This window comes from Pelmatolapia mariae, linkage group LG1 (assembly GCF_036321145.2).
Source record: "Pelmatolapia mariae isolate MD_Pm_ZW linkage group LG1, Pm_UMD_F_2, whole genome shotgun sequence".
NCBI classification, from domain to species: Eukaryota; Metazoa; Chordata; class Actinopteri; order Cichliformes; family Cichlidae; genus Pelmatolapia; species Pelmatolapia mariae.
The window spans coordinates 17,822,295-17,843,702 of record NC_086227.1 but is presented as its reverse complement, the minus strand read 5'-3'; the positions used below and the strand labels follow the sequence as shown (position 1 = coordinate 17,843,702).

The following is a 21,408-nucleotide window of genomic DNA, read 5'->3' as shown; positions in this document are numbered from 1 at the left end:
GTTTTCTCTCAGACTTTAACCACCCCTGGCCTCAATCTCTACATACGCCACACATTTCATTAGGTACACTTTGCCAGTACAGGATTACACCTTGAGTCAACAAGGTGTTGGAAACATTTTGATATATGGAATAGAAGTTTTCTGAATAGCTGATGCAAAACGGGATGCTATTTACATCAATTTGGACTCTATCATGTTGCAACAGAAATTAAGACTAATCAATTCAGGTAACATCTATAAAAACTTCCTGCTTTTGGTGAACTGTAGCCTCAGTTTTCTGCTCTCAGCTGACAGGAGTAACAAAAGGTACGGTCTTGTGCTGCTGTAGCCCATCTGCTTCAAAGTTTTGATGTTTTGTGTGTTCAGAAATGCTCATCTACATACCTTGGTTGCAATGAGTGGTTATCTGAGTTACTATTGCCTTCCTAGCAGGTCAAAACAGTGTGCCCATTCTCTTCTGGCATCAGGAAGGCATTTCAGCCTGAAGAACTGGCTGGATCACTGGGTGTTTTCTGTTTTATTGACTGTTCTTTGTAAACTCTAGAAATGGCTGGGCAGGAAAATCAACAGTTTCTGAAATACACAGGCCAGCATGTCTGGCACCAAAAACCATGCCAAATCATGCTTCACTTAAATCATCTTTTTTCCTGATGCTCAGTGTGAACCTCAGCAGGTCTTATTGACCTGCACTGAGTTCCTGCTCTGTGACTAGCTGAGAAGATATTTGCCTGAACAAGCAGGTGAACATGTATACCTAATGAAGTGGCAAGGGAGCCAATTTCAGACACACACACACACACGCACGCACGCACGCACGCACGCACACACACACACACACACACACACACAGATGTCCATAGATGCCATCTCTCACTCAAAAACAAGTTATCTTAATTGTCACTCAGAAGACTGACACATTTTCTGTTTCACTGTCAGGTGAGTTTGTCACATGGGTGCTTATCGAAGGTGCTAGGTGAAAGCCATGTCTGGCCAAAGTAGGTGTTCAGTATGTACACATTTTTAGATTCTGTGAGAAATGCTGCTTTTTTGTGGCTTACAGTCATTATTTTATATCAGAACTGTGGATTTGCACTTAACAGTGAAAATATGTAGTTACACAATATTTTGGACAGTGAAGGTTAACATAAAAGTAGTTTGGTTCTCAGTATGTTAGCGATGTCTTGCCTATAAGACATCAGTAGATTAATTAAGACAATCAAACAGACTATTGCTTCACTTTTAAAAAAATGTTTCTTGTTTATGATAATTTCAGATTAATTATGATAATTTCAGATTAATTGTTTCATGGTTGTATTTTCTTTAATTGTGTTTTTGGTGTGATTCCTTGCATTCCCTTATTCTAGATAATAGAATAACTTATTTTGGAAAGTGGATACTTTCAGTAAAGATCAGTATGAACATGCCATTGCTTGTGCCATAATGTCACCTAGAGCAGGGGTGACATGTAAAGACAGTCAACTAAACATTTAATCCCTGAAATATTTAAACAGAAGAAAAAGAAGTACATTTCCAGCAGTATTAATTTTCTTTACATGATAAATGTGTAAAAATACAGAAAATGTTCTGGCAGCTCATTCCCCAGACGGTTCTGTATTTACAATAGCCATAATGTATAATATAGTTATAAATAAAGGTATTTTTAAGCATTTGATATTTATTTATTTTTTTGTCTTTTCGGAATTTTATCGATTACTTCACTACTTTAGTGTAGTGTGAATGGCAGTGGGGGAGGTCCATATCAATAGAAAAAGCTGTAAAACATATATACAGTAAAATACAGTTCAAAAATCTTCACATTTTCCAAAGCTTTCCAGTGGGCCTGATTTCAGTCTTTGCCGGGGTGAATCTGCCTTCTAGGCCTTATGTTTGACACACCTTGCGTGTCTAAAACCTGGCTGCTAAAGGTATCAGATTGGAAGTAAGTTTTCTTCTGCCCTGTAGGGGTCAGCCTAGAGTCAATTCGGTGGTCTCCCAGCAACACAGTGTAAATAACTCAGTGGGTTTTTCAGCAGGTCATGGAGCTTAAGTGAATGCAAAAACGATTTAATATTAAGTGAAGTGAAGTAAAGGGAAGGGAAGTGCGACTCGAACGTAGGCACTCAAGCGAAAATTACAGGTAAAGTACATCTTCAGTATACACTTTAGCACAGGATAATACAAGCTAACCATAGCTAAAGCATCACTAGCTGTCGTGGTAACGCTACGATGAATTATATTGCCTTGATGGCTGAGACTGTTCATTTAAATATCGAGTACCGCACAAGGCTTTAAAAGCCTACCGTGTTAAGAAGGCTCGCTGATGTAAAGCTTGTGGAAAGAGGTTGGCTAAGGCTAACTAGCTTCAGTAATAACAAGAGATTAACGAAGTAGCAGTAGCGACTGTTAATTATATTCTAGAGCCCACTAAGCACGTTAGCTGAGGCTAACGATAACAAGGTTAAATGTTGTTGGGTTTGGCGAGACATAAACACGAACGCTATTTCTTGGCGTTATACCGCCCAGCTGTTATTGCAGCTACTTGAGTGTGAATGCTAATTATGCAGCAGAAATGTGAACTTGTTCAGTTTTCGCTGTCCCTTTGGTGATCTCAGAGCTAACGATGAGTACTGTAACTATGCTAGCAATGAAATATAAAACGGTTCCCACACAGGACACGTTCCCATTCCCATAAAGTGTAGATTACCTCATTATTTTTGTAGAAGTGGCTTAATTATATCGAACAACAACAGATAACATTATGTCGCACAGCCCAGTCACCGTGTGATTACATTCGGGGTCACCAGGCTAAAGTATAACATTTAAAAATGTAGTTCCTAGGACTGACTTGTTTGTTTCTGATATCCATTGCATGTGATTAGCAACAGGTGGGTGATCAGTGGGTGACCACAACTTCTTTAGAGTTACAGGTCCTCATGCTGTGAATTTTCCAGGACACGTGAAATACCCTGTATAATCTCCAGCACTTGCTGTAAAGTATTGCTGTATTCTAAATGTTTCTGTGTTTATGTTATGTTACTTGAAGGTCATAAAGACAGCTGATGGTTGCTGAGTAGCCAATGGGGTTGTTTGACAAGTTGGCGGGATGGCTGGGCTTAAAGAAGGAGGTGAACGTGCTGTGTCTCGGTTTGGACAACAGTGGAAAAACCACCATCATCAACAGACTGAAGCCCTCGAATGTAAGTCTTTCTAATACAAGAGATGTTGCATCACTCATCTTTATGTTGATAACGTTGATGAGAAAGGTGAAGGTGGGGTGTAAGGGGTGGAGATGGGTGTAAGAGGTGATTTATGACAGAAGGATACCAGCAATAGTAAAAGGAAAGGTTTAGAAGATGGTAGTCAGACTTGCTATGATGTATGGTTTGGAGACGGGGGCACTGACAAAAAGACAGGAGGCACAGCTAAAGATGGCAGAGTTGAAAATGCTCAGATTTTGTTTGCACTCACCAGAATGGACAAGAATAGAAATGAGTACATCAGAGGGACAGTTCAGGTCAAGCAGTTCGGAGACAAAGTTAGAAAGGCAAGTCTGAGATGCTTTGGACTTGTGCAGAAGAGGGATAGTGGATATACTGGAAAGAGGATGTTGAACGTGGAGTTGCCAGGCAGGAGGAAAAGTGAAAAACCACAGAGAAGATTTGTAGATGTAGTGAAGGGGGGCATGCAGGGGGTTGGTATGACAGAGGAGGATGTCGAGGATAGGGTGAGATGTAGCCAATACAATGAGAAAAAGACACTACTGTAGAGGGAATATTGCTACTACTAAATACTGTGTTTTCCCCACCTGAAGCTGCTAATGAGAACATGGTGCCCTTCTTTTTCAGGCTCAGGTACAAGATATTGTCCCAACAATTGGCTTCAGCATAGAGAAGTTCAAGACATCCAGGTAGCTGCTGTGGTTTAATATTGAATTGAAACCCAGTAATAAAGTATTGTCATCCTTTACATTATTGAACATCTGTTACAGATTAATATATTTTGTTGCTTGTCTCGTTATTTACATAAACTTCATACACATGTGATTTTCTTCTCTTCTTCTAGTCTTTCTTTCACAGTGTTTGACATGTCAGGTCAAGGCAGATACAGAAACCTTTGGGAACATTACTACAAGTGAGTGTGATCCCAAAACAGCCTTTGCAAGATTTTTGTTTTGATATACGTTAATTAATATCTCTCATCTCTTCCCAGGGAAGGCCAGGCTATCATATTTGTCATTGATAGCGCAGACAAACTGAGGATGGTAGTGGCCAAAGAAGAGCTGGACACATTACTAAATCATCCTGGTAAGGGTTTTTTTTTTTAGCCACTTGTTCACATATTTATTTTGTGTAAAATTAAATCAAGTTTAAAGGCTTCTTTTTTAATTGCCTTTTTAAATTTGAGTGTGATCAGTGTGATTGTTTTTAATGTACTCTTAATTTGATCTGTTATTGTATATTTTACACATGTTGGTATGGGATATTGTATTTGTTTTAAATGTTATATACTTATGTGGTATGTGTATTTTTACTTTTGTTGCCATGATGCCAGGTCTCTCTTGAAAATTAGATTTTTAATCTCAATGAGATTTTTTACCTGGATAAATAAAGGACTAATAAAATTTAGTTTCAAAATATTGTTCATTTATTTGAAGCTAATAACATTTCTAATTAACAGCGCAACTCTGAAACTTTAATCTCTCTCTCTCCTTGCAGATATTAAACACCGGAGGATCCCCATTCTGTTCTTTGCTAATAAGATGGATATGAGGGATGCTCTGACTTCAGTTAAGGTCTCACAGCTGCTGTGTTTGGAGAACATCAAAGACAAACCCTGGCACATCTGGTACGAGCTTGTACTTTTATGTCATTGCCATTGAAGCAGTGTAGTTATTATAGACACAACAGCTACACTGCAGTCTGATGTGAGCATACCAGCACCATTCACGGTTTTCCTGATGCATCACATTATACGAAAGTCCATTTCAAGAGCAGAACAAGTTTTATTACACAGCATGCAAGTTTTTGTTTTTTTTTATTGTCTGGTGTACGATCATATTGGACTAAGATGCCCAAACTGTACTGATCACTTCCTCTTGGCAGAAGTCCAGGATATTAATACTGGCACATTGATATTGTATGACTGGAAATAGTTCTGATGAACATCTATTTTTCAGTTCAGTTTTATTTATACAGCACTAAATCACAACAACACTCGCCTCAAGGCGCTTTGTATTGTAAGGTAAAACCTACAATAATACATACAGAGAAAAACCCAACAATCAGATGACCCCCTGTCAGCAAGCACTTTAGCGACAGTGGGAAGGAAAAACTCTCCTTTAACAGGAAGCAACCAGTTGGGATGATGGGAGGAAGACAGGATAATCTGCCATCTGCCACAAGATGTCATATTAACCCAGCAAAAATATTTCTCTCAGGTCACTGTTACACTAGAACATTTACTTCAGTGACCTGAGACTAAATTACCCTATTGATTGACACAAGCTCGTTAACACTTGACAATGAAAATGAATATTTTTTTATCTTTCACCAGAACAAAAAATACACAGAACCTTCTGCGATTTTATTTCTTTTTTTATCCTGGTTGCAGATAAGTTATATATCTTATTATATGTCTTATCTTCATATATTATGAATTATACACTATCACTTGGTGCACATTGTTAAATCTAAACATGGAAGAAAGAAATTAATTCCATGTTCTGTGCATGATTTTTGTGGAAAGGTCATTATATCTTTATTTGGGCAAGTGACACCACACACAACTAAGCGTACTAAGCTCCGGGTGGTTTGCTACGGCGTTGATTAGCCTTCCCTCCATATTGAATGAAGTATGAAGGGCTTTGGCTGGATCTGCCCCTTTGACCTGGTTACAGCCACGTCACCAGGCTCCTGATTGGTTGACGCGGCGCGATTTGACGCTGGAGTTCAAATTTTTCCAACTCGAGCGGTAGAGGCGAAACACGCGTATGCACAAAATGCAACACAAAAACTCACGCGCGTGGTTTTTTTTCGCGAGTCAAACGCGCCAGACGCGGTACACTGACGCGCGTTTCACGAGTTTTGGCGTTTTCGCGACGCAAATATGCTTCCGAATTTTCGCCGGACGCGCAATCGCGTGTCATCGCGCTCTTTCCATTGACTTTACATGTAAACCTGACGCTCTGGCCGCCTCTATCGCGTTCGGTGTGAACACACCGTAAGAGTATCCCATGTTAAATCACAAGACTGACAAAAAATACTAATTAGAGATTTGTTACACGGTGGTTAATGGATTTCTTTCGATTTGCCTTTGCACCCTCAGTGTTAAGGATGTGGATTTGGCAAAGCGGTCACTGGAAGGTTTTTTGCTTTGTGCTTTTATCAGTGTGTATTTTGATATCTTTCAGTGCCACCAATGCTCTGACAGGAGACGGTTTACAGGAGGGAGTCGACTGGTTACAAGGTATAGTAGGAATGAATATACATGAAAATGGGGAATGGGTGTTCATATGACTGTATGCTGTACTGTGAAACTAACAACCGTATTTTTCTGTCTATAAGGCGCACTTAAAATCCTTTAATTTTCTCAAAAATCAACAGTACAGTACAGTACCGAAGTCGGGAGCCTCGCGGAGTAATCTGGGTCCGAACTCCGCTTCAGGTCCCCAAAGTCAAATGATCACTGCGGCATTAAAAACTGTCTAAATTCTTTCATCTTTAATAAAATGATCAGTGTTACTACTTTACCAGGTGTAACAATTAAGTTTAACATCTAGGCATCCATGAAAACAGAATTTATTACATTTTAACGGAGTTGGAAGTTAACAGGAAGTTAGCTTGCTAGTTTCCACCTAAACATGATATAGCATGTTCTGACTGAGAGATTTCTGAAAAAAATTAAAATGTACAGCTCTGTTATCACTTCCAACATAAATGAAGACAGAAAACTAAACAGCAGTGACTTCTGTAGTTGTTACTAAAGTTGAACTAGCTGGTATGTGATGATGTGCTACGTGATCGCTAGCGACACAGCTAGGTTTGCATAACATAAACACAGTGAAGCTGGAGGATGAATGCTAACTTTTTTCCACTCGATAAAAGTTAACAAGAGCGTTCCTGATGGTTAGAGACAAATGCAATTGCATGGCAGGATGCTGTAAACGGACCAAACTTCAGTCAGGAGAACAACTGAGATAATCCATCCACAATATAAAGTTGGTCATTAATATACTGCAACAACATGGGAATAGAGCAGCTGCAAGAGAATTAATTCAACATTAATAAATTACTGGTACGGAAGTGGAAGAAGCAAGAAGAATGAGTTGAGTAAAGTTTGACTTATCAGACTGTTTTGTTTCACTTAATGCACCTTATAATCCGGTGCACCTTATGGTCTGAAAAATATGGTAACCCTATAATTCAGCCACGTGTAGAACTACGCTTAGCAGGAGTAACTTGAAGTAAACCTTTTCTTTATGACTTTATCAGCCTTTCACATGAAGGAGGAAATTCCAGTCCACTTTTAGTTCACTCTTCTTTACAGTGTTGTTTTAGTTCATTGAGGTTTGCTTGCATTTGTTTATGCACAGCTCTCTTAAGGTCCCAATAGATTATTTTCTTTTTTAGCCATTCTGTTGTAGATTTGCTGCTGTGCTTGGGATTATTGTCTTGCTGCATGACGCAATTTCAGCCAAGCTTTAGTTTTTGTACAGATGGTTTCCTCTGTAAACTTTGATATAGAGAGGAGTTCATGGTCAACTCAGTGACTGCCAGGTGCCAAGGTATCGTGGCTGCAAAACCAGCCTAAATCATCATCACCCCACCACAAGTTGGTATGAGGTTTTTGTGCTAATATGCTGTGTTTTGGTTTTCAGCAAACATTGCACTGTGCATTATTGCCAAACACCTCCATTCTGGACTGATATGTCCAATGGACATTGTTCCTGAAGTCTGCAATTTTCTATTTAGACAGAATAGGCTTTTTCCTGGGAACCCTTTTAAGGAATCCATACTTGTTCAGTCTTTTTCAAATTTTACTGTTGAACTTTAACATTTAATATACTAAGGCCTGTAGCATCTGAGATGTAACTCTGACCTTTGTGTGAATTTACTGGGAGATCCACTGCTGTTAACACACAACAACTGGCAAAAACATCTGTGTTTATAGTGGTGCTCGCACTTGCTGATCATCAATTAATCAAGTATATTTGATTAGCAGCACCAGGCTGCCTCTTATCCTCTTAATTCTAACGGAAGCAGTAAGGGTGCACTTAGGCTATGTTCACACTGCAGGGGAAAGCGCATCAAATCTGACTTTTTTGACCCTATGCGACCCATATCCGATCATGGTATGACAGTGTGAACAGCACAAATCCGATATTTTCAAATCCGACCTGGGTCACTTTTGTATGTGGTACTGAATCCGATACATATCTGATGTTTTAGAAAGCGACTGCGTCTTTTATGTCACTGACACAAGACAGACACCCATTATCAGCTCCGGAGAAGCGCCCGAGAAGACATCGTGAATGCTTCCTGGCCATCCAGTGTAGATGTTAGTGAAACTGTTGGGAAGACAACGTTGGAGAAACGTAAACATTTTATTTGTACTGTATAATCTGCAGATTCTTACAGAAATCTGCAACTATCCTTTGAAGCACCGCTCCTCTAAAACAGCAATAAGGATAATTATTAGGCCATATGTAAATAACAAAATAACCTTATAATTTACAGCAAAATTGGGAAACGTAAATTCCGAAACAGTCAAACAATACGGTTTGGTCTGGATCTAAACAGAGCGCGTTTTGTGTGACGTCTTCTTTAGCACATGCGGGCCGCTTTGAGGGTTCACACTAGAGCGCGTTTGCTGTCACATTATATTTGTAGTGTGAACAAGCAGACAAAAAAAAATCTGATTTGATCAAAAAATCGGAATGGAACATTAAGACCTGCAGTGTGAACGTAGCCTTAGTTCTTCACATGACTGCATACAGTCCTACGAAAACTGTCTTTTTCACACGACTAGTTGATAATCTTATTTTTTCATGCCTTTTTTTGGAAAATTTTCAAATATCTTTTTGTTCAGCATATCAGAATGGTCATGTGTTTTATGTCATTGAGCAAAGCACAGTGTGTTCTGCATCGTCATATTATTTTTCTTTTTATAACATTTAATGCTCTCACTAAAATCCTGCCATAGATCAAATTATGCAGTGAGTACTAAATGCTGTGTTGTCTTATTGTTTTCCTGATTAGTAGATTTTATTCAAAATTAGTTCTACCTTACTGGTTTACTGTCAGTGTGCCTTGGTTAGTGGAGAATAGGATTATTCGGGTGTAACAGTGAACCATGCCTAGATGTGTACCCTTTCCTATATCCTTATTAATGATGTCAGATTCATAAAGGAATGCTCTGCTCTGACGGTTATCGCTTAATTATCGAATCGTCAGTTTAACGTGGAGTCAGAACGTTCATAGAATCAATGTGTTATTGCAGCATATGCCAATTTCTCCACAGATGACTTGGTCAGTATTCTGGTTTCCTGCATCATAAGTGATAGCAGTAGGGATGGGTACCGGTGTCAGGTGCGATCATGGCACCGGTTCTGACATAAACGGTAGTAACCAGACCGAAAAGCAGCGCACATTTCGGTGCTTTATTTCGGTGCTTTTTTCTTTTTTTTTTCCTGAGCCAATTCTAGCCAATCATTTTACGTTTCCGAGGATAGTAGGCGGGCCCAGGTACGTACGTTCTTTTAGAGCAGAGCTACAGATTAAAAATGCCCAAGGCCAAGCGGTCAAAAGTCTGGCTGTACTTCGCACCAAAAGATGCAAACTCAGCAGCCTGCAACAAGTGCTTTAAGGTGATACTGTGATACTGTCAAAGAAGGGAACACCTCGAATCTGATGAAACACCTGGCGACGCATAGCGTTTTTTTTAAAGCCGAGAAATGCACCGTATTTGATAGCTTGCTGCGAGACCTCACACCGAGCACATCTACTGCGGGTGTGGTGCCTGTTATCGGACCTGGAGTTAGCAGCATCCCCCAAAAACTCGAAGAGTAGAGTCCTGGCCCCTAGCCCTGTCAGTGTAGCAGAAATGATGACAGATGATGATGGCAGCAGCAGCCGTTCTTCTCTGCGTGAGTAGCTTAATGTTGTTCGTGTGTAATTTACGTTGAGTAGGCTAACCACGTTATTAAATTAATGCATGTAAGGTGAACTAGCAAACACCGTCGTAGTTACATGCGGCTGTCTTCTTGTTTGATGGCAGATACTCCCTTCACCCTGGCCAAAAAGGCTAAAATGACCAAAGAAAAAGTGGAAAACAGTTAAACATGAGAGGTTTTTGGACCAATTTTGTGTTTTTTCCATTGTTTAAGCACTGCTTCCAGCCAAGAGTGATACCATATATGCCCTATAGCTGAAGAAAAGGCTTACATTGTTATCTTTTTACAAAAATACAGCTGAACATGAGAGGTTTTTGGCCCAATTTTGTGTTCTCCATTCTTTAAGCACCGGTTTGAGCACCGTTTAAGCACCGGCACCGTTTCAAAAGTACCGGTTTGGCACCGGTATCGGATAAAACCTAAACGATACCCATCCCTAGATAGCAGTGCATAAATGAAACCTGTGCTGTATATTCTTTCTTAACCATACTTCTCACTTTTTTCCAGATCAAATCAAAACAATGCGAACATGAGGGCGTGAAGGGGCATCGGCCAGAAGTCGCAGTCTAGTCTTTTATTAGTACCAAAATTCAATGTTCATAATGGGTTTTTGTTTTTGTTTTTTTCATTAATGTATTTTTGTCAGTCGAAAAAACTTGGTATCAGTAAAAAAATGTAAAGAATGAATTGACTGTGAGGAAAAGGTCAGTGAGAAATCTGTGACTGAAGACATGACAAAGTGCTCATGTTTAAAATTCCTAATGGACGTTTTGAAAGGAAAAATAATATTTAAAACATTCTCTCACTGAAGAAGTCTGTTTCCATTTATATCATCCCTTATTGTGTCCTTTTCCCCACTGACTCACGATTCATTTCCACTGCGCCATTACAGCAGGAGATAAATGCTGTGCTCTGAAATTTTATGGACGCTTTTTGAGAGCCTCCATATATCACACAAATTTCTAAAAGACAAACAATTTTGGGAAATTAGTGAAAGATTTTTTTCCCACCTCTGACATATGCCAAATGCTCTCTTATTTTCATTTTTTTGTGTTTCTCAGGGCCACTGCGGATACATTTCAATCTATTGCTCTCATATATATCTTCAGCGTAGGCAAATCTTCTGCTGTTTGTGTCGTTAATACCAAATATTTTCACGTATTCCAGTGCGTCGCCTTTTTTCAAGTTTGCATAGAGGGCCATTTCACTGCCGCATTAAAAGAAAACAGCAACAGTTGTTACCTTATTGCAGCTAACATCACATGCAGCTCTGCTTTGTGTTTGATAACCATTGTTCCAGTTGTAGTCGAAGTGACAAAATTGTAAAATAAGTCGTGTGTACTTTTTGTTCATGGGTAACAGTAACTGTAGGGTCTAGAGATCAGTTACCTAGCTGTAAAATGATTTTCATACACGATTGTAATGCTAGCCTGTAATGTTTGTTTGAAAGTATTTTAACGTTTTCCTTTTTTTGCCTTATTTCATTGCTGAAAGGAAAACGTATCAAACATTGTGCTTCTTAGAATTGACTGATGGTACTTGTGATCAGAAGGCAGACCAGCTAAACAAAGCATCTGCTCAGTCTGCACCAAGTCAAGAACACAAGCCTTTTGTCCTGTGCTTTAGCTGACTGAAAGCTTGCATTAAAAACAAGTACAGATCTGACTGTGTGGTTGCATTTTTGGGGGTGTGTGGGTGTGTTTGTCAGGTTCCATCCCCTAATTGAGCTTTTAATTAAAAAAGAATCATTTTTAGTGTTTTGGGTGCTTTCAGGGTACAAATCTCAAATATTGTTTCGTTCACTGCACAGTCTGGAGTTCTGCTTCATACATTTTCCTCTATAAATTGTAATTATACAGGTGTCATGTACTGCAGAAAATATTCTTTGTATTATCCAATGAAAGGAATGAAAGGAATTGTAAGCTTTCTGTGGTTGACAATATCAAACAACTGTGAATGTGAATGCAAATTTAATCCTGTGAGTTGTAAATAAATAACAGAAAACATCACAGACAGATTTGATATGAAGCAAGCAGAACAGACCTCATTTGATCACTTTAGCTTACAGAAAAGGACAACAAGCTGAACACAAGCTTGTTGACGTCAGGAGCTTAATAATCTATGACCAGTGATGTTTTTTACTGCACAGAGTTGGTGTATGTGTAACTTTCAGCCCGCTTAGTCTCCACAGACACTGAGTACTGGTTCAAATTACCTGTAAGGAAATTACTTTGAATTGCTACTTTATAGTGATGGTTAAAAAAAAAAAGTGCACTACCTTCAATTTTAAGGTTTTATGTATCGGCACATAAAATTAAAAATAATCACAATATAATTATTTAAATACAACTGCAGATGACTTATAAAACATTACTTTTTACACCATCTATTTTTTTAATTTGGCAAAAATGAAGCAAAAGCAGCGTGTCAACAACTAAATACACACTGACTCAGCTTGTAGAACCACGTTTAGCAGAATAACTTTATGTTATCGTTTTCTGTGCAACTTTATTGCAACTTTACAGACTGTCAAACCTCTGCTTGCATAGAGGCGCGCACACTTAATAAATAATAATATGTAATATGTCATGTTCATCTCAGGTTGTATTAATCTTGTTTCAAGACCTGGTTAAGGACAGGATTTTGTCAAGTTCTGATAAACCTTAGAAATGGAAGATAGAATACTTACTTTTTACCTTGACTGTTTATTTTTATAAGTTTGGTCAACTCTTCAAATTCTCCAAAGGCCTGCATATTTTCTAAACAAGCAGATGTTCCCTGAGAGATCAAGTTTCTTATTCACCAGACCGTGATTCAAACTCAGACTTTTTAGATCCTCCCAACAAGCTGTGTATCTCACAGAAGCTCTGTTTATTTATTTTTTTTATTAAATTCTATGTGCTAACTTTCAAAGAATGCATTTTGTGGAGAAAAACATTGTTTCATGTTTTGGAAATTGATGGATGTTTCATATGGAAAATCCTCTTTACACGTCTCTGTGAATCTCTGACTTCCTTAGCGCTCGATTTCCCTCTCAGACATCTTGAGCTCTGCCAGCAACAGCTGCTCATTAAACCTCCACTCCTTGGGCCCTGACCAATTTACTTTCTTTAAACATAAACATTCATTCATGACAATTATTAGGCTTGCTCTTATTATGCTGTATATCACACCTGATCTGTTTTAGGTAACAATATTATTAGGAATGTGTATGTAATGAGACTTCAACCATTAAACAAAATGTATAGGCTTAGCTTCAGTGTTTAGCTTGAAAATGTATCGGAGTTGTGTCCCAGCCATCTGTGAAACATGTCGTTAGAAAGCTTTCCAGCTGTCTGCCGGATGTTTTAGCTTTTGGCATCAATATTGATTAGAATCAAGTTAGATGTCAACAAAAAAACCATACTTTTTATTCAGTCATCATACAAGTACTCAGCTTTTCACATGCTCCTGTGATATATTGTCGCCGTAATTTGGCCTTTAAACAAACAGTATTTGATTGTGTTTTGCAGAATTAACCGTATATTGAAAAGACATGTTAGACTCCCTCGTTACTCTTAGACTGGGTAAGTTCCAAAGTCATATTACTAATGTCTAACTCTGTTTTGTTGACCGTATGATTTAATCAAATGAAATAAAAGAGCTCAAAGAGAAATCATGGAATAACAGCTGATATAAATATTAACTTTATGATAATTAAAAGGAAGTAGCAATCATACATATCAGATTCTCACGCAGCCTGAGCAGTTAGAACATTGTCCACTGTCCTTGGTGCTGAAACGAGAATGTTGTCTTTCCCAAAGAGGGCGCTGTACATGGGTAGCAGTTAAAACAAGCTTTTGTCTTGCGTAAAAACCACAGCCCTCTATCAGATATCAGTTGCACGCGCGCGCGTGTGTATGTGTGTGCTCGCCAGTCAGAGCGTATCGTTAAATCTCTCCGCTGCTCTCCAGGATCCATCCTAATTGGATGCCTCAGTTTTGGCAAGAGGTCCAGATTAAACGAGTTCGTGCAGAGGAAGCCATTAAGTGGTCACAGCTCAAGTATATCCTGAAGGGGAAGTGGCAGACACACTTAAACGAGTTCTAATAGGTCCAAGATGGGAGTATCTTCAAGAAGGTTTTAGGAATTAAAAGTTTGAGTGATATATATATATATAATTTTTTTAGTTGCAGATATTTATCTCTTTATATTTTTTCGCCTGCAAGGACATTCGGACAAGCTTTCTACGTCCTCGTGCGCGGAGCAAAGCTGTTTGCGATTGTGAAGATGACGTCGGACAAAAGGCCGTGAAGTGTGGCTGCGTAGTCAAGTGACTATCAATCACTTGAGTTTGGAAGAGCAGGAGCCACTGGAAGCTTGAAACTCCCCCACAAGATTGATTATTTGGTGCGTAAAAACGCCACATTCAAATTCATGTCAGGCTATTCAGCTTCTTTAAAAAGTGAACGATGTCCGTCCATCCTCCTTATGGCGTAAAGGAATCTCTCCCGCCCTCCCACCACTCACATCAGCCATTACACTGTGACGCGTTTCAATACAAGGTGCTCATTAAGAGGGACGTTTGGTTTCTCTGACGTAGGTTTCAGTTCTCTAACGGCACCTGCCCCCTTTTATAAGCCTCAGTAAGTCACCCGGGAGACCTCCACCAACAGTTCAATTTGACTGTTCCTCACTGTGCGGCGGAAGGTCGAGGGTCTTCAGAAAAAGCCTGTTATGCGCTCCGTTACCCTTAAGTGCCCCAGCACATGACTCTAAAAATACTTCAGGTAAGTTCTGCATGTTTTTCAAGTTTTCCTACATTTTTAGAAGCATTTAGCAAATAGCTTTTTGCACAGGACGCTTTCTTGTTTTTTTTTAACGTGTTCAAACTGGGTAATGATTTTTTTTTCATGCGCTATGTGCGTAAATTTAATTTTACGCACATGATTCATTACAGGAGACAGACAAAGAAAAGAACAGACCAAAGTCTATTACCATAGGACCGCTGACCATTTTTATGTTAAAAATGAATTCTGAACAATTTGTTTGATTTATTTTTTATTTAAAGAATCGTTTCTTTGTTTTTTTCCCCAACAAGGCAACATGCATCTAGGGCTGTATCATGTTATTTTGATAAACCGTACCAAGAAAACATGGTATTTATTTTCAATGCATTTTCATCTTACGCGATAACGTGGAGATGATTTTACCCCAAAATAGCCCAAACCATATTTTTATAAAGAGCTTTTTGTGGTTAATCTTTACCTCGATGTTTTTTTCTTTTGTTTGTTTGTTTGTAAAGGTAGAAAAGCACATGAAATTTGCTTCTGTATCGGCAACAGGGAATAAAAAGTAATTTACCATTTTAAAAGTTAAAGTAGCTTTGGTCATTACATCAAATCGAGCAGCAAACAAGAAAGATGTTTATTTTTTATACATTTATTTCAAACCAACCTAACAATTCAACATGTTGCTTCTGTCACTTTCTTGTCCAAAAGTCGGAAATAAAAGCCGAATAATTACTTTTTTATATATATATATATACTTTGACTCCACACAGGTCTTGATGCCTTCCCGTTCCTAGCGAAAGACCGCTGCGACGATGACCATCCATGTAGAGGGGCTTGTGGCTATCGCGGTCTTTTATCTGCTGATCCTGTTCGTCGGCATCTGGGCGGCATGGAAGAACAAGCACTCCGGAGAGGCGGAGGGCACCGACCGCAGCGAAACCATCATGGTCGGAGGGAGAGATATTGGATTATTTGTGGGTGGATTCACCATGACAGGTGAGGTTTTAACTTGTTATACCTAAGTGACACAAAGGAGATTGGTGTCTTTTTTAAAGACACTTTCTTCTTTTAATAAGTGGAATGAGCTTAAATTAATATTTTCTGATTGTTTTAATTAGTTCTGTAAATGTATTTCACTTTGGCCAAGTTTGTGTTGAGATTTTTGCTCGTTATAATTCATATTGAAAGCTTTAATCTGATGCGTGTATGTGCAAAATTTCCAGCGACCTGGGTTGGAGGAGGGTACATCAATGGCACTGCTGAGTATGTGTATCTTCCAGATTATGGCTTGGCTTGGGCTCAAGCCCCATTTGGATATGCACTCAGTCTAGTTCTGGGTGAGTGTTTCTTTGTGTTTAAAATAATGCAAATTGCTGATTTTATATTGCTTCTGAGATATTATATTGCTTGAGAAAGGATTTGGGGCAATTTGGACACAGATCTGATATCTTTCTACCCATTTACATTTAAACAAAGCAGCACTTTAATGCTCTTACTTACTGGGTGCTAATCAGACCTCTACAAGTATTATTCTGCTAAAGAGTCTGAGGGGGACTCTTTAGGTTTGTTTTTTTGTTTGTTTGTTGTTTTTTTTCTGCCAGGGGCTATGGACATAATATGTAATGTGTGCACCCTTTGTACCAGGTGGTCTCTTTTTTGCTAAGCCCATGCGCTCACGAGGTTACGTCACTATGTTGGACCCATTCCAGCAGCTGTACGGGAAACGAATGGGAGGCCTTCTCTTCATACCTGCTCTCATGGGCGAGATTTTCTGGTCTGCCGCCATCTTATCAGCCCTCGGTAAATTTTACTGTTGTAATCAGTACAAGATAAGCGATCGGTGTGGTCAGTGAACTCAGGCTTCATCATTTGACTTCATGATGCTGCAGTGATCATAACATCCTTTCAATCTGTTCATCTCTTCACGATCTCAGGTGCCACTCTGAGTGTCATCGTGGACATCAACATTAAGATGTCCGTGGTCATCTCTGCGCTTATTGCAATCTTTTACACCCTGGTTGGAGGACTTTACTCTGTGGCCTACACAGATGTTGTGCAGCTGTTTTGTATCTTTGTCGGTCTGGTAGGTTCACGCCAATCTGAAAATTAAATCACCCTCATTAATATAAGGTAGTGTAACAAAAAACATGCAAATATATACTGCTTCACCTCTATATTTTTTAAGAACCCTCTTTTATTTGGATTTTCTTGTATGCAGCGTCTCTCTTCTCATCTTCTTTTCCATTGATACTTGTTTTTCTTGTCTGCAGTGGATCAGTGTCCCTTTTGCTTTGATCAACCCTGCGGTGTCAGACATCACTGTTACTGCCGTGAAGCACTTGTACCAGTCACCCTGGATAGGCAGCGTCCAGAAGGGGGACACTTGGGTCTGGATCGACAACTTCTGCCTCCTGGTAATGTAACCACGAGCTGTTGATCTCATGTTTTATCTCACTGCTTTATTACCCTGGAAAAATACTGGCACTAATTAGATGGATAAATTAAATTGTGAGACGATTTGTTGAGCAAATATTCCAAAATGACTGAAATGAGCTGAAAATAGTGAATGCTGCTAATCAGAGGCTTTTAAAATCTGTGAACTATAGTAACCACTGATTTACATTTGTATTAGTTTCTTCTTTTATTTTGGAGACAAATTCTGCCGCTGATTACTCTGATAAATCATCTAAAAGTGAATTTGCCATAGTAATAACTGCTTGTTGCAGCGATAAAATGTATTAGACTCTCAAAATGAATCTTCCGCTTACCGGCAGCTGCTGTGAAGCTGTAGTAGTTGACTGTAATGTGGTTTTACTTTATAGCACAGTTTGGTTTTTTTAAAATGTTTTTATGCAAACACAAATTAAATGCAAATGATTAAAAGTATTTTTCTCCTTCAATCATGACCTCATCTTGTGCTTTTAATAACTTTCTTATCCCCCCCAGTTAAAAATCTTTTTGATTAGAGGTTTTTGCTTGTTGTACAGATTTGTGATGTAGGGGGTTATAATAAATGAGATTATATTGACCGTGAGTGCTATTCACTTGATTTGAACTGTGCTGCAGATGTTAGGAGGAATACCCTGGCAAGTGTATTTCCAGAGAGTCCTGTCAGCCTCTTCAGCTACGTACGCCCAGGTCCTTTCCTTTCTGGCTGCTTTCGGGTGCCTCGTCATGGCTGTGCCCTCCGTTCTCATCGGGGCCATCGGGGCCTCCACAGGTTAGAGACAATAATGTATGGTGTATTTATATATGTATGTATGATGAGGGTCAGCAGCTCTGTCTTATGTCATCATGGTAAAGTGGAAGTGCTGTCCTGAATACTTTGGCAGGTGTTGATACTTCACAATAGTGTCACATCTATACAAGAACCTTCAGATGAAAAAGGAAGGTTGGATTCAACAATGAGTGTAGTTCAGCCAAAGAGTGCCATGGGTTTGCCTCCCAGTACTTAGCCATAGATGCCAAGTACCCGATGCTGCTATCTTATATTCTTTTCATGTCTTTTGTGAAGTATTTCTATGTTGTGTATAAAGCCAGAAGAAGGTGTCATTCTATGTCTGTTTGTGTGTGTGTGTTTGTTTGTTTGGGACTGCTCTGGATGGATCTATGTTGCCCTTAGATCTGAGAGAACCTGGTAAATAGCAGCTGGTTCACCTCATCCATAATGAAACAGCAATCAGTTTAATACCCATGCTGGTTGTGTAAATATTACATTAGAGGGAGGCAAGGGACCAAATTAGTAGTTTGATCTTCAGATTTTTTCTAGCTTCAGATTCCTCAGTGAACAAGTGATGTTGCTCTTTTTTGTCCTGTACTAAAATATCTATTATTTATATCTATTATTTGCAGAAGCAAGAAATTTAAAAGAACAAATGTGATGCTCCAGTGCAAATATATTTAATATTTGACACGTTGTGCATGTCCAGCTATGGCTTTAATGTTTCTCTGTTTATTTGGTTGAATTTTATTGGTGCAGAATTATGAATTTCTCTGCATGAATGTGCTTGTATAGATTTATAGATATTAGTGGGTGTATTTTGTACTTCTGTTCATCACGGATGTCTTTTAAAATGTTTATTTTGCCGTCCTCAGACTGGAACCAGACATCCTACGGTGCCATTCCCCCTAAAAACAAAACTGAAGCAGACATGATATTACCCATTGTCCTCCAACACCTTTGCCCTCCATTTGTCTCCTTTTTTGGCTTGGGAGCAGTTTCTGCAGCCGTCATGTCATCTGCAGACTCCTCCATCCTTTCAGCAAGCTCCATGTTTGCAAGGAACATCTACCAGCTTGCCTTCAGACAGTCAGTAAGTGCATGTCTGGTCCTTGGACGCATGTAATTATGCACTAACAGTTTTCTCTTTCAGTTTAAATCAAATTCATCTTGACGTGTATTTTTCGCTTCTATCTTTCTGCTTAGGCATCTGACCGTGAAATTGTGTGGGTGATGCGTATCACTATCTTTGTATTCGGCGGTCTTGCCACCTTGATGGCACTGGTAACCGGCACGGTTTACGGCCTCTGGTACCTGAGCTCAGATCTGGTTTACGTCATCATCTTCCCCCAGCTGCTCAGTGTGCTCTTTGTCAAAGGAACCAACACTTACGGCTCAGTAGCCGCATATCTGTTCGGTATGGTGCTGCGTATAGGCGGAGGTGAGCCCTACCTGCAGCTTCCTCCCTTCATTTACTACCCCGGCTGGATGACTGAGCAGCGGAAGCACCATATAACCGGAGAACTGGAAGAAATCGTGGTCCAAAAGTTCCCCTTCAAGACCGTATCGATGCTGGCCTCCTTTCTGGGTAACGTTGTCGTCTCATACCTGGCAAAGTACCTGTTTGAGAGTGGCAAGATTTCACACAAATACGACTTTCTTGATGCCGTGGTGTCCAAGCACAGTGGAGAGATCATGGATAAAACTACGCTTGTGACTCGCGGCAACGCCATCGGGCTGTCGGAGATGGCGCCCATGAAACCGCGGCTGAGTGTGACCTTGGCCGCTGCCTTTACACGCCGTGATACGTTGCCAACAGAAACAGTAGAGGAGGAAGAGGAGGAGTCCAGCCCTGACTCCTCCCACCACGAGGAAGAATGACGCAGTAAAATTAAGAAAATTAAATAAACAAAGAGTGAGGAATTGACTGAACTGACAGAGAATCAAAAGACAGCAAAGAAACATCCTCTTACAGGACTACAAAGTACAGCACCCCGCCTGATTGGATAACAGCTACGTGCCAGGATATATAGTGTAGCAGCTTGCTGATTGTCAAGACATGAAGCGGTCTTTCTGTGAAGTAAAGCAAACACACATACATACATACACTCAGAGTATTTATCAATAGCTGTTTCTACTATATATTCATTCTTTTTTTTAACTGGTTTGGAGAAAACTGTGTTTAGAGACTTTTTAATTGATTATTAATTTTCCATCGATAATGAGAAAGGCGCTCACTTGCTGAAAGATGCTGCTGTTCACACAGAGCAAAAGAGGGTGAAATATTCAATCAGAAGTACAACACAGACTGACAGCACAACCATTGTTTAGACTCAATGTACAAATCAGATGAAAGCAATAACACACACACACACACACACACCTTAACAGCTGTACGGAAATGATTACAGAGCTCCGCCTGTGAGAGTGTAACTGAAACAGATCAGCAAAAGGAGATGATGGATATGATTTTCTCTTTTATTAAACTGGGTTTTCATGTATAAATTAGTTCTCACACAATTCCACATAAAGACAGACAGAAAGTCACGTCTCTCATGTTCGTTATAGATCAATGAACCTATACTCATAATTACTGTGAATCAAGAAAGGCATGAATCATGTGCCACGCCGTGTAGAAAATATACAAGCAGTAGTGATGGTAGCCGACTTGAAGCATTAGCTAATATTCTCTTTAATGTCAGGTGTAGACACTGTTTTAAAGTATGTAAACTAGTGTTTAAAATGATCTTGTAATCAGCTGCCTTAATGAAGCTCGGTAAAACAGATGCTCTCGTTTCCACAGCTCTGATGCCCATCAGACTGCAGTGAACTAAGACTTGAATATGAATGTAACCTCTACCAAAAAAGAAAAAAACAGAAAAAAAATCAGATTATATCCGATAGTGTACTTCTAGCTTTTGTTTATGATTTGCAAAGTGTTGCAGAACAATGTGGCGGCAGGTTCAGACGGATCTGCTGTTTGTTTGTTGTCAGCAGTGTACAGATTATTTTCTCTGTGATGTGTATCTTTATGTACATACAAGAGTGGAGAAAAAATCAAGGATGACAAATAATGCTGGTTAAAATTATTCATATACGATAGGAAGGATGTTTATTTATTTTTGATGTCATAAAAAATTGAAACAATAAAAAAAGCAAATTATAAAAATATATAAAAATAATTTTTGTAAGAAGAGAAAATTGTCACTTCACTTCTTTCTTGTCTGTTTTTTTAATGATCTTTA

General features: G+C 39.2%; 2 protein-coding genes across 2 annotated transcripts; both read left to right on the top strand.

Annotated features, from left to right (window-relative positions):
* Positions 1 to 1,975: 1,975 nt before the first annotated feature.
* Positions 1,976 to 11,836, top strand: arl6 (ADP-ribosylation factor-like 6). Its single transcript, XM_063474320.1, has 8 exons — positions 1,976 to 2,137; positions 3,044 to 3,197; positions 3,846 to 3,907; positions 4,063 to 4,131; positions 4,210 to 4,304; positions 4,716 to 4,845; positions 6,410 to 6,465; positions 10,679 to 11,836. The coding sequence occupies exons 2-8, from the start codon at positions 3,078 to 3,080 to the stop codon at positions 10,702 to 10,704; spliced, it is 558 nt and encodes a 185-aa protein (XP_063330390.1). The 5' UTR covers positions 1,976 to 2,137; positions 3,044 to 3,077; the 3' UTR covers positions 10,705 to 11,836.
* A 2,549-nt stretch (positions 11,837 to 14,385) lies between these two features.
* On the top strand, positions 14,386 to 21,314 carry slc5a7a (solute carrier family 5 member 7a). The gene is made up of 9 exons (XM_063491373.1): positions 14,386 to 14,940; positions 15,714 to 15,939; positions 16,167 to 16,280; positions 16,588 to 16,743; positions 16,878 to 17,026; positions 17,214 to 17,357; positions 18,010 to 18,163; positions 19,039 to 19,256; positions 19,370 to 21,314. The coding sequence occupies exons 2-9, from the start codon at positions 15,756 to 15,758 to the stop codon at positions 20,042 to 20,044; spliced, it is 1,794 nt and encodes a 597-aa protein (XP_063347443.1). The 5' UTR covers positions 14,386 to 14,940; positions 15,714 to 15,755; the 3' UTR covers positions 20,045 to 21,314.
* Positions 21,315 to 21,408: the final 94 nt, after the last annotated feature.